The 13659-nt window shown below is 39.9% G+C and overlaps 2 protein-coding genes across 3 annotated transcripts in view; one reads left to right on the plus strand and one right to left on the minus strand.

Moving 5' to 3' along the window:
* The window catches only part of LOC115237832 (autophagy-related protein 16-1), a 446913-nt gene that overhangs the window by 189365 nt on the left and 243889 nt on the right, over window positions 1-13659 (plus strand). The gene's annotated exons all lie outside the window — the stretch shown is intronic.
* Window positions 1-13659, minus strand: part of LOC115237831 — a 95108-nt gene that overhangs the window by 13988 nt on the left and 67461 nt on the right. Inside the window, exons 3-4 of the mRNA XM_029811156.1 lie at window positions 7521-7857; window positions 5133-5798 (exon numbers count right to left, since the gene is read on the minus strand). Of these exons, the coding sequence (XP_029667016.1) occupies window positions 5133-5798; window positions 7521-7857 (1003 nt within the window). The remainder of the gene's footprint in view (window positions 1-5132; window positions 5799-7520; window positions 7858-13659) is intronic.

The raw sequence follows: 13659 nt of genomic DNA on the forward strand, positions 1-13659 counted from the left end.
TCGAATTTTTTTGCTCTTTATTAGGTAAGGCCATATAACGGCAATTACACGGGATTATGACATGAAAAACAGCCCAAGTACCCGCTTTTACGCGCGCCATTAGAGCGCGCATATATCCGCTCTGGCAAATGGTGCGACCAAGCGCATTGCTGCAATTCCTATTTTCTCGCGACAAGCGGACCTATCCGTTAAAATCTTTTTTATTCGTGTACATCCTATTACAGTTATACATTACGCGAAAAAAATTTTTTTTTGTTGCTTCTTGATACTGCGATAGCTGGTATTGATCTACGGGTGTTGAAGAAGTATATATTATCCGTAGAGTCTTTCTTCTGTGAAACGAACATATAATAATCATTCTTGTTCGCTCGTTAGACTTGTCGTCCGCGAAATAAGCTCGCGATGATCGCTTTACCGAGAAACACCGGACGTATATATTCATAGCGGCCGCCGTTGCATGTATGTAACGCGCATCATTGATTTCTCTTCATTCGGATCATTTGCAAGGTCGCGGTGTCAAACCCCCCGATGCGTTCCTCCCAATCCACTCCCCTCTTGAAACTGTGAAAGGCCTGGGGTACGCAGATTTTTTTTTGTTGCTTCTTGATACTGCGATAGCTGGTATTGATCTACGGGTGTTGAAGAAGTATATATTATCCGTAGAGTCTTTCTTCTGTGAAACGAACATATAATAATCATTCTTGTTCGCTCGTTAGACTTGTCGTCCGCGAAATAAGCTCGCGATGATCGCTTTACCGAGAAACACCGGACGTATATATTCATAGCGGCCGCCGTTGCATGTATGTAACGCGCATCATTGATTTCTCTTCATTCGGATCATTTGCAAGGTCGCGGTGTCAAACCCCCCGATGCGTTCCTCCCAATCCACTCCCCTCTTGAAACTGTGAAAGGCCTGGGGTACGCAGGGTTAGCGCCACGCTCCTCATGTACACGTCGAAAACTGGTTTCTGCGGCGCATTACCAAGTTCATCGTATTTACACACCGAGCACGTATATTATCGGCGGGAAGTAAGACATTAAAATATGCTTCGTTCCACGTACAGCTTCATTTAGCCGTTTCTTTGCCTGCGCTGCGCGTCTAGTGGAACGAGCGGAACTTTATTAACCCAACGTCATCCCGCGCAGAAAGAGTAGCGGAAGGTCCATTCTCCGCGGGGGAAAAGCAAGAGCGAGCGGCTGCATCCGAAGCGGGGAGAAGAAGAGCGTAAAAGCGGATCGAAGGGGAAGACAGAAGGGAATAGAAAAGCCCGGGGACGCGAATCCGCGAGGGAGAAAAAGAGAGAAATACGTAGCTAGACGCCGGGAAAAGAAACATGGGTTGTATCCACGACATCTGGTACGCGCCGACGATAAGTCTCCTTCAGCGGGAACGATGTCGGCGATGGGAAAGGACGAGGAAGAAAGGACGGCAGGAGGGGCAGGGGGAGGGAGGCCGTCATAAATGTACCGCGGCAGATCAGTCAGATCGTAAGGATCGCGCCCGCGCTTTTACGGCGCGGCTCAACTTGATCCTCCTGTCTGCTTTATAAGTCGGCCGCGGGCTCTCTTCTCTCCCTCTCCTCTCTCTCTTTCTTCATCTTCCTCATTCTTCCGGTTAGTCCTAACATCCGTAGGTACGCGCTTCCGTATGAGTTTACGTACACAGATGTGTGGCGTGTGGCGGTTGAGAAATGTTTCCAATTTCATTCAAACCGGTTGTGAAATGGAAGAGAGCCTCGTAGCGCGGCCCGGTTACGTGACGGACATACCGGAAAACCGAACTTTTGGCAAATACTGGTTAGAGACGGGACGCAATGCTGCAGCACTCTATGGAGCTTCGCGCGCTTCCTCTGACAACGATCATTTCTCTTTTCGCGCGTTTTTGATCTAGGATTAATAAAATCCAACGGCGATGTACCGATGTTGTTCTTCGCGACGCGTTTATTGCAGAGTTTTTCATATTTATGCACAATTACTTTCCATTTATATAGAAATTTATATTAACGGCATGAACAATTAGATTCTGTATATATATAGGAAACTATATATGTGTGAGGATTTTTCTGTATTAATAGAATAGAAATTCACAGAAAGAGCTTATGATTTTATATCTTTGACTATCAAACAGTTGGATTCATGAATAATACGTTACATGATAGAATTTATATGGAAATAAATATGTTTTCGAATATGTTTAACGAATAAATCGGATAAAAGTTTATGGTTTCTGTCTTACATTTACAAAATTTATTTAATAAGACTGAGACATTAGATTTTATACATTCTCATTAGAATATAACATCATTCCATATTTAACTTTCTAATTTGTGCATGATAGCTTTCAATGCATTAATTAATTTATGTGTATTCCGAAGAATTGTGCATTAATCACGATATTAATTCTTAGGTAATTTATTATTGTAATAGTAATCGATACATCATAAATATTTTTATCAATTCCAAACTAACATAAATATTACCTAGTGTTCTTGGCAATAATTAATTATTAGAGTCATTTATTATTATAGCTCGTAGCCGCGACTACGAAAGAGGAAGGCCTTTCAACTTCCCAGTTATTAAGAAAGACAAAGAATCAACAAGTAACTTCCTCTGCTATCGATATATCTCGGGTCAAACGATGCCCCTCGTTTACCAAGAATCAACGTTGCGAGCATTTATTACCAAATCTATAATGACGACATACTATCGTAAAAGACGGAGATTATTGGTAGCTGATAACGCGGCGTATATCAAAGTTGTCTCAGGCGTTTTATCACTCAGGCTGGTCGACAGGTAAATAGAAGTGCGTACAGATAATATACGGCGGGGGACTTACATGTTGATGCAATTTCTTCAAATTACGTTACGCTTCTGCAGATTAAAATTTATCGATACGCCCATTCCTTTTCCTATTTGATTAAACGAGAGAGAGAGGGAGATAAAAATTGAATATAACTTTTCTCACATTTTTGTCTGCTCGACAAAATTCAGCAAGAGATTAGCAGCATCGAGGTCTTTAGTTTCGTATCTGACGCTCGACAGGAAACGGGATTAGCTCTCGTGATCAGCTGCGGTCAGGAAACAAGATCAAGCAACGTGGTATGCACGTTCGAAACCGGAAAACGGCGCCGCACGACGCTTGTTGGAGGAACGGGCTCGGTGATATATCTTGATGCTTGGCGTCTTACGTATATATACCCAAGTATATAAATTTACTCTTTGTTTCTAACCACGACTATTATTACTTTCTAATAAAGCGATATTGCTCCGTATAGCGCGGCCCGTGTTCGCGCGAGCAAATGATGTGGAACGATGAGTTAACGAGGCCGTATGCCTCTTATTGCTCCACCTTCGCTCCAATGCTCGTTCCTACCTGCCACTATCGTAACGATCCGTTTGTTTTACTCGTCGACACACGAAGCATCATCCGCGCGGTTCACGGACGGCACAGCTGGTCGAATGCTGCGCGCGCCTCGAACACAATGTAGCTAAAGAAAACCCTTCGTCCGCATTTCCGCGTTACTTGTCTTTCGATGCAAAAGAAAATGTAATTGGAAAAGCCGGACAGAATGCAAAAACGAATACTCGAATTATCGGGAAACATTTTTGCAGGTTTATTAATGCGCTCCAGCGTATCGCGAGATCGTATTTCTCGCTTTGGCGCGCGCGCGCGCACCTGACGTTACATCGTGCAAGTCATGGTGCAAAATGTACGAGCGGTATGTGTGTAATTGGTCTATCGAGGTCATATACGTGGCAATTGCCTACCTATTAACCGCGTAAGAATTATTGTACTTCCGCTCTAATGCGTTTTCGCTCTAGCTCACCCACGATACTTTACGCGTCGCAAAGAAAGGAGAGAGGATTAAACTATTTTTTCGTACGATCTAATGGGATCGCAAAGTCAATTCCCGTGTTACCTTATGTGGAAAACGCGGAAGTAATAATCACAGTTCTATGAGCTCGGTCGTTTTGAACGCGTACCGGTACGTTCCATTATTTAATGATCCATCTTCATATATTTGAATGGAAGAACGTCTGTTCTCAATCATGTATATACGCGCGTCATCTGCGAATATTTTTCTATTTCCTTTTTTTCCGTTTCTCTTTCTAATCTTATATAAGGCGGATTTCGCGAGAATTTACACGACAAGAATGTATTCAACTATTTAAACGTATTCATATAAAAGTTATATTTATTGCAATGTCCGTCAAATAATTGATGAAAATCGAAATATCGAAGGATACGGATGATGATCGAACGAATCCCGCTCTTAAGCTCGAACTCAGCACCGAGAGTAATCTTACGCTCCCTATTATGGAACACGCGAAAGTAATGATCGCTGCCAGACCAATGTGCCCGCGTGCCAGGCATGTCACGGCACGTCATCGCCAAGACGGCGGCGCATCATCGACGCGACCTATTACAGGCCAGGCAAATTGCTTTCCATCATAAAATCCGTCCGAATGATTGATTAGCATGAAGTCAGATCGCCCGGTTGACTCGTGCTCGCTTCCATCTTTCGTCTTTTTTTCCATCCAGCCGCGCGTATTTCGAGGAGTAAACGCACGTGGCGCGTTTCCAAGATGTTGACAAGCCTCGACATTATCGGCGTCAATCATTTCGATCATCTCAAGACCTTGTCGTTTTCAGCTGTCGTATGACCGTCAAATTAATATCAGTATTTATCAGTATATATATATAACGGATGCGAAGCAACCACGCGTATATATCATATATATATGTATATATGATATCATATCTGTCCACGGTTCTATAAAATGATAGTTTTTGCTCTTGCAGTTCTTCCTTTATTGCACTTCGCATCCTCTTACAGCTGCGACGCGCGAGATGATCGAGTACCAAGACGTTCTTGTTAGAACGGTGCCAAGAGGGACATTTAGCGCAAGTGTGCCGACTACATTTATTTTGTTGAAAATAGTTTTTCATTGCTAGCAGCGCTATGTTTATCTAACGAAAGTAAAATCTTATCTGTTTCCATCGTTCGACGATTAACTATTTTTTGATTGCGTATTTATTGTTTCTTTCGTATGGACTGTTTAATCAAGTATTGGATCCGATTTTTAAAAATGATATTTATCTCAGAATTATGCAATGTGTTGAGACTTACCTTGCCAGTAGTGGCCGATTTGTAAAGTGGTCCCATGATGACGTGATCGGTAGGGCAGCCGTCGGAATCGATTAGGATGATTTCGCTGGAGTCGACACCGTCCATGGCGACTAGCTCACGAACGAAAATCTCGTACGGGCTGTTGGGATCGAGGATCTCGAATTTAAGCGCCAGAGGGTCGCCGACTTCGGCTGACGGGATACCCTCGTTTCCGCTGCGATCGGTAATCTTCATGGCGACATTCGGTGAGTCGACGATCACCTCCTCCGACAACGCGGGCGTGATATCGCCGTGTACGCCGAGATCGACTTCATTAGACACAGTCTTGTTAGTGAGGTCGTACTGACAGGTCACAGCCAATCCGAGATCAGAACTGGTGACGATAGTGTCGTGATGTTGAATAACCACGTCGTTCAAGTACCGGCCGAGACCCTGCTGCCTTATGTTACACTCGAGATCGTCGTATGCCATGCGCAGCTCAAACTCAAGCGCACCTTTGACATCTTGCACGCACGAGTTGGGCGAACCTTTTGCGTATACCTTGCCGTAGAAGAGCTTGCTCGTTTGAATTCTGGTCACCATATCGCCGGCGCGGCAATCGATGGTCACGTTGTAGCAGGAGCTCAGTTCGTACGTGGACGCCTCCGGTACATCGAGATACGGTTCCTGAAATTATCGTTTATTTTTTGGACCGTTACTCATTGCTCGCGCCGAGTATCGTTTGACGTAAATCGCGCATTAATGCGATTTGCCGTATTAATTTAAAAGAATTATAGCGGGCGCGATAGTGATAAATTTCAAAGTACGCGAAGCATGCGGATGTTTCGCAATTAAACTTCACGAAGCTACTCCACGATTTATTGATCACTCTTCTATTTTGTTCGCTTTACGTGGTTGGGAGATTTTGATAGCTTGCATCGGGCTTACACAAAAATTCCCAGGGAATTTATGACGAAAATCGAACAGCGGACCAAAAGGGTGCATCGAAATTCCACGCACTGTATTGATCTTCAGTGATATAGCACGCATAGCAATTAATATGTTACAATATTCTACAAAAAACATAAGTTAAAAAGCGTATAATATCTGTAATTTTATACAGAAAATACTGTCAATGGTATTTCTAATTTTTTTAATTTTTTGCGTCTCCATCTAACAAAAACTATTATTTTGTTATGCTACCTGTTATTTTGTATCTTATCAAGTTGATTCCCATATTTCTGATGCAATATGTGACACAAAATGATAATTTATTTGTACAAATAATTAACCATACTCTTTATTTTCAACATTTAAAGCATCGCATTTCCATTTATCCGATATATCGAAAACCAATAATTATCAATCGCAGAATGATATACGTATACGTGCATTTTCATTTATATCGCGCAAAATGATAATCCGCTCTGATTCACGTGCATGTCACTTCACAAAGAATTATTCGAAATCGCTTTACATAACGCTATTTATCGCTTTCCGTTCGAAGCTCGATGGTCCTCTTCGATGAAACAAATTAATCAAATATTGCGCTGATAAATACTCTTGACAGTTCGTACTATTTCTGCAGTTACTAATTTGTACATTTGTGGAGATGCACCGCCGTGACGCTTGCATAACCGCCCATGGAAACAGTCACGGTTTCTATGTGTATCCCGATCATCCTGCCATTATATATATTATTTGCTTCTCTCCGAACGAATAATCGATTATGAAACCCCATATGGCCAATAAACTATTCATATTGTGACGTCGATGCGATATTTCAATTTACTCGATACTATTTAAATACCTCATTACAACAATTACTCGCTTATGCAGAATTAATTAATGCTTATATTACCACTTGTTCCCGTATAAAGCGTGGATAATCGAATTCCCGATGAATTGGTGGTCGCTAAATCTTTCTTTTGATTTTCTCTCGGAGTACTGAACGCGATTCGGACGAATTCGAGTGTTATCCGAGAGTTCGATAGGGAAAGCGTCTGCGATGGAAACTCGATTTTCCGCGAATGCCCCCTCGGCGGATTGTTCAACCTGGTTTGCGTGTGTGCAACGTAATCGCATTTATAGAAAATCCCCACTGGCCCTTTCAAGAATCCGCTCTGCGATGCGATGAGCGAAACGACGCAGCGGTCGCAGAGCTGCTCGTGGGATTCTATTTTAAACACTCCCGATAAATTAAATCACATAAAGCGCTCACGAGCAAATAAAATCGGAACATGACAATGTCTATTTCTCTCGCGTAGCAAGAACTTCATTATTAATTCGCCAAAGTTTTTTTTTTCATTTTGCTATTGTTCGTTTGTCAGTATATCACAGAATTTGCGTAATATTTTTATAATCTCCGTAATATTTTTATAAAATTCGCAAATATGAAGTTTTTCTTACCTGAATATCGGAGAGAGTGGCACGGGTGTGATGGCTAAGACGGCAGACCATGTCACCAGTATCACCATAATCGTAAGAATGGCAACGGAATGGCGAATTTAGGCACAATTCTCGGCATTCATCGGATGTGCCGACATCCTGATAAACGGAGTCCACGGTCTTTAGTATTCGGCCGGTCAGCTTCTTAAATTCGCAAAGTTTCACTGGCTCTTCCACGCAATGGTTTTCCAAATAATCCATTCCCTTCGCTGCCTGAAAGGCATTTGAACCGGCAACAGTCAACCTATCCATATCCGATAGTTCGCATTGCTTAGTGGCGTTGACATAATTAGCAGATCTGAAATCCAAAGGAAAACTTTCATAAACGATTTGCCGTAAAGCTAATAACGAGTTACTTTAGCTTCTTATCTATGATTAGCACAGAAGATAAGTTCGTCGATAAATTATCACGAGAAACGGTTATATATAATTCTGCCGTTATGATTCATATCTTTTATCATTTCTGGAACTTTTATCAATTTCCAAAACTGATAAAAAATCCATATTGACCATCAGACAAATTATTCACGATTACAAAAATATTTCTCTTAGTCGTATAATGCAAATAGTAATAATATTTTATCTCGCACCAATAATTTTATATATTTTTATCATATTATTTTTATTGATAAAATGTAAAAATAAATATTATCTTTTAAAAATAGTTGAACGCATTTTCAAATATAAACTATCTCAACAAATATTATAACAGTCTTCTATACATGTATATATATATATGTCGCTTCTAGACAGAAAATTGAATGCGCACGGTATTCAGAAGTCAAGAATGAAAGAGAGAAATGCAATCCATTTTATTCGTCATGCACAGCGTTACTCGTCTCTCGTCTCAGTATGTAAAAACATGAGAGGACGCACGTGCTGTCTCCGTATAATCATCATACCCATGTTAATCTCGGACGGTAAGTTTAAAGAAAACACCTACGCATGAGCAAATCCGAGCGCGCATCCGGGTTTCGTTTTCAAAGTGGCAGCGGAGATGCGACGGCACGAAGTCTGTCCGCTGGAATAATTGCTTTCTGCCACACTTTACTGCGCCGTAATAATGCGTGGTTAATGATACTAAACGGAACTAAGCAAGAAACAATTAAGAATATGCTAATTTATTAACGCTCCTTTTGGGATGAAAAGAGATTTTCGACAAATTGAACATCCATTCATTCATCTTATCATTATAGATCATTGAAATGATGAAACGATGCATTAACGTTTTAAACGCCATATGAACACGATGTGATAATATCTATGAGCGATCGACACTCGAATTTCCTATTTATTATAATTAAAATTTTCTATTTATTGAAATTCCTTTAATTTAATTTAATTATATGATTAGTGAATGTTCCGATAATATATTCTGATTAAGTTATAACAACAATAAATTGATTTCCGAAACATAAAAATCCACGAGAAAAATCTTAATCTGAAAAAAATCCATATTGACTATCGGAAAAATTATTCACGATTACAAGAATATTTCTCTCAGACGTGTAATGCGAATAGCAATAATATTTCATCTCGTCCCAATGAAAGAAAAAATATTTTTTTAACCGTAAATAACTTCTGACGGTCAATATAGATTTTTTCAGTTTCGGAAATCGATAATAGTATCGGAAATGATGGAAGATTTGAAATATGAAACGGCATAATTATTTGTGGTTACAAAAATATTTATCTCGAACCTGCATTGCGTACATATACTAGTCACTATAGAATTGTTCTGTAAACATTTATATTGCAACTTTATACATATATCGGTGGGAAATGATAGTATTTTATTCATACAGTGTGCAGAACAGTCAGTAACATATTTTGATATATTTTTATTGAATCTTTCTCTATATTCATTGCATGATATTCCTGTATATGATTATGTTCAGTATAACTATATTTTGGTATATTTCATACCGATAGTTTGCTTAATTAAAACGGAATATTTCGTGTTGACAATTGCTTTATGACCAATACAAACGCAGCATACATATATGTTTCGTTCACAAAAATTAAATTTTAGAAAATTATACAATGGCTGCAGTAAATCCAATCTCTCGTAATCTAACTAATTTTCTCGAAGTAAATGATTACTCTTTCGAACAATTGAGAATTTTCCACCATAATTACTTATAATCTGTTTTCTCGGGTCTGCAATTTTGTAAATCGATATAGGGAAACGAGAAGATATTAGGGGTAAAGGCGTAGAACGCGCTGTCCATTAAAACATGTGCGGTCGCATTCTTGTCGCAACCGCAACTTCCTCTATACGCGTCCGCTTGATGTAGCGCGCGTAAACGCGTGTTCAACATACGCAACATACTTTCAAGACAAGAATCCAGGAAAATTGCGGCTCCGGTTCTTTTGTATCTCGAGATCACGTCTTCACCTCTAGCCGCTCTATAATCCGAGATTACGTATTCCCCGCATGGAACATTTCCCAGATAATCCGGAATACTTTTCGGCTTGGCCGACACATTGAAATCATTACCGTCTTTTCTCCCTTCCGAAAGAAAAAATTGGAAGGACTAAGCAAAGACGAAAATCGCAGACAAGACTTTCGTGGCATTCTCAGATGCTCAACCGGCATCATCATCGAATCAAAGTTTGTCTTCCGACTGGTATCCGGACCGACGATGGGGTGGAAGCCGCTCCCGCGGGGCTCCAGCAGGGAAGAGTGAGGCCACCAAATTTATTCCACGTCGCTCCATCGATTTTGGATTATATTGCCTTAAGACTTGAATAATATTCATGGGTGCCACGTTATGATTTCAATATTCCCAGCACTCCGTCGTGCGGAGGCGAAGTCGAAAAATCACCGCGATCTTATGCGGTCGGGCGCGATAAACCCCGGGACTCGATCGAGAAATATAATCGAATTGGTAGCGGCCGTCTGTAGTTCCCCCGCGATTATCAATGTATCTCTCGTCCTTACATATTCCGTCCCTCTACGTTGCCATTTCGTGAATCGATAGCCATCGATGGGAAGGGGGAGGGGAAAGGGGCTACCACCGTGAACAGAGCGCGATACCGCGACAATGGTCCGCAGTAAAACCGATGACGCGAAATGAATGGGTCACGAAAAACGCGTCCCCACAGCTTTGTTTCATGGCGCTGGTGCATCAAATATATGTATATGTGAATGAATATTTGCTCGTTAAATCAACAAGTTTTGGTCCAATTGTTCATGATTCAAATACAATAATTGTCCGATTCTGTATGCTGCCTCCCCTCCTATCCCTCATCCTTTCGCCGGCGCAATCGTTTATTACGTCGTTTATTATTCATTTTACACGCAAATACGGACAATCGCTTTTATTCGAAAAATTATTTTTAGCCTATTCACTGATTGCGCCGCGCATTGATCATGTTTACTGTCCGAAAGATTTGTCATTCATGCTTCGCTGATGAATATATCGAATCGCGTTGCATTGGATACAGCATCTCATTATCGTTGACGTGCAAGAACTATTAAAAAAGGTTTGTTTGAAACCGCGTTACCGCAACGCTGTAAAAGCTGTAGTGACGCTACTGAGTTGAAAATATATCGGATATTATAAAAACACATTGAAATTGTAGCTAACGAGTTGACGTAAGTTGCAACAAAGCTGCGGTGTCGCTAACGATGATGGAGTACGTCAATCACTCTTGCAAAACTAAAAGCCGCAATGTACCTCACAGTTTTTCAGGCATAATTTATACAGTTTATCACGAATTATTAATTATACGAGGAAAATAACTATATATGACTGACGAAAAAAAATGATGATTATCCATTGAATCGTTTTGGTACAAAAATAATGGTGATAAAGTGCTTTAAATTTCTATGACATTTTTATATCACTTTATATAATGAAAATGTTGCGCTGTAAAATGTTTTTGTCTACTGTGCTGACAGGTTGACATTGTAACGATCATGGTACGTTAATTTATAGTATAACGAGATTTATTACATTGCTTGCACGATGAATAACGTACCATGCATATATAGAAAAAATAAAGAAATTTATATAATTATCGTATAATTAGATATCGACATGCAGAATTTTGCTATAACATTAGACGTGGATGAAGGAGATGTGACCATCCTAATCCTAACTCCACGGTCTTCCAACCATGGAGGGGCACGTCCCATAGTCGAAGAATTTTCATATTGAGGTTTCCGTTTGACATTCGATTTTATGATTTACTGACTCACCATGCGGGGACTTACTTTTATTAATATTGACAGCTTTTTTATTTTTATTTTTATTTTTATTTATGTTTATATTACTTTTATAACTTTTTGGTTATTTATTTAATTGCGATTTTAACGGCGATCGTATAATATCATGTAATGTTACCCTTTATGTTCTTGCGCTGAAGAAGGTCTCAAAAAAGACCGAAACGTTCGCGAATCTTTTTCTTAGATTAATAAATTTTAATTGCGCCTTATATACTGCGCTGGCTTCTCATTGCTTTCCTAAATACGGTTTTGTGTTTATTATAATTATAAATTTAATTAATTTTTTTTTCTTTACAAATTTGAAAAACAAAGTGAAAGCAAGTTAGAATATTTATAATGTTGTGTAGTATCTTATTGTTAGTTCATGTATCAATTCTATAACTTTATAACGAATACTTTAGGGATAACTCTACGTTTGAGGCAACCTAAGAGATCTTTTCTCGTATAAAATATTTTATTCGTCGTATATCGTTAAGCTAACTTTTTGGGTGGCATTATCGTCGAGAGTCCTCTACTTAGGGAAAAACGCGAGGAGATACAGCCATTAAAGTCCCGGCCTCTGGAAGTTTATTTCGGACAGGCGATTCGGGTATCTTGCATGGTAAATTAATAGATGAAAGGGTCAAGGCATGTTTACACATTGTGTTTCGTACTCATATCTCCTTCCATGTCTATCGTTTCCCTAACTAAATTGATTTGTTAGCAAGAATTTGATTGAATTCTTTTTCACAATATATGGTAAATATTCGGATTAATTTACATCTCATGGATCGTTTTCATTTTTACATATATTGTAGTGGGAACATTCATAAGTAATACACACTTTGAATTTTGTGGCGCTCTCTTCTGGTTCCAGAGATATGCGATTTTGAAGTTTCACAGTTTTAATGCTTTTTCTCAGGTATTATAAAGTAATATTAGGAAAATTGAAGTTTGTATACTGTTGTATTTGTTGTAGAGCAGACGAAAAAGTGCTTGTTTACATTTACGGGATAGGTACACAGTCATATTATGAATATTTGGTCAATAATATGTTTTACTTATTTCTCGCAGTTCGTTAACAGCTTTTAACATGCGACTACATGAATTTCTGAGGTTTCGGTTAGGTTATATCTTCCAGAAATGGAACCCCCCTTCTAAGGGGCGGGGGGGGGGCACTGTGTCCACGCATATACTTTGCAACGCGAAGCGAGTTCCACTCCACAATTGTTGTGTGGATGAGAAAGTGTATTATCTATTTTCAATCTAATCCGCGAAAAACTTTTGTTTTCAATGCATTGTAAATCAAAAGCAATCTGTTATGCGACCTCTTTCTCATAAAAAGAAAGCTTTCTCCAAAGAGATATAAAAATCCAAAAGGATATTACAGTGAACCTGAGATACGTATATGTATATTGGGCGTGCCTTCTTCTGTCTCACGACTAGAATTCCTGTTACCTGTGATGGAGCAACACGAGCCGACTGCAAGTCTGGCGATGTGGCACGAGACACAGGAGAAGATACGAGAGTAAGTTGAAAGTCTATTGCACAACGATAAAGCCCTTTCTGATTTTCTTTTCTTGATTCCGGACAAAAGTTACCCAGCACTCGCGTCTCGTACGACTTAGAATAAACATCGAGGGAAACTTTAACCTTCCAGGCAGATGTTAAATGCGAAGTTAACTGCGACGGGATCACATTCCGTCCGTCTCTCCTTTCTTCGACTTGCTACCCTTTTTCCGTCCTCGACATCCTTCCCTATCTGCGTGTTGTCGCTCTATCGTAATTCTCTTTCCACACTTCTACGTTTTACTATTCCGTACAAATGGCGAGACAAAAAAGACAGGCCGGATCAAACCAGGGGGGGGGGGGGGGGAAAAAAAAAGG

The sequence above is a fragment of the Formica exsecta genome, unplaced genomic scaffold (genome assembly GCF_003651465.1).
Source record: "Formica exsecta isolate Colony F162 unplaced genomic scaffold, ASM365146v1 scaffold31, whole genome shotgun sequence".
In the NCBI taxonomy this organism is placed as follows: Eukaryota; Metazoa; Arthropoda; class Insecta; order Hymenoptera; family Formicidae; genus Formica; species Formica exsecta.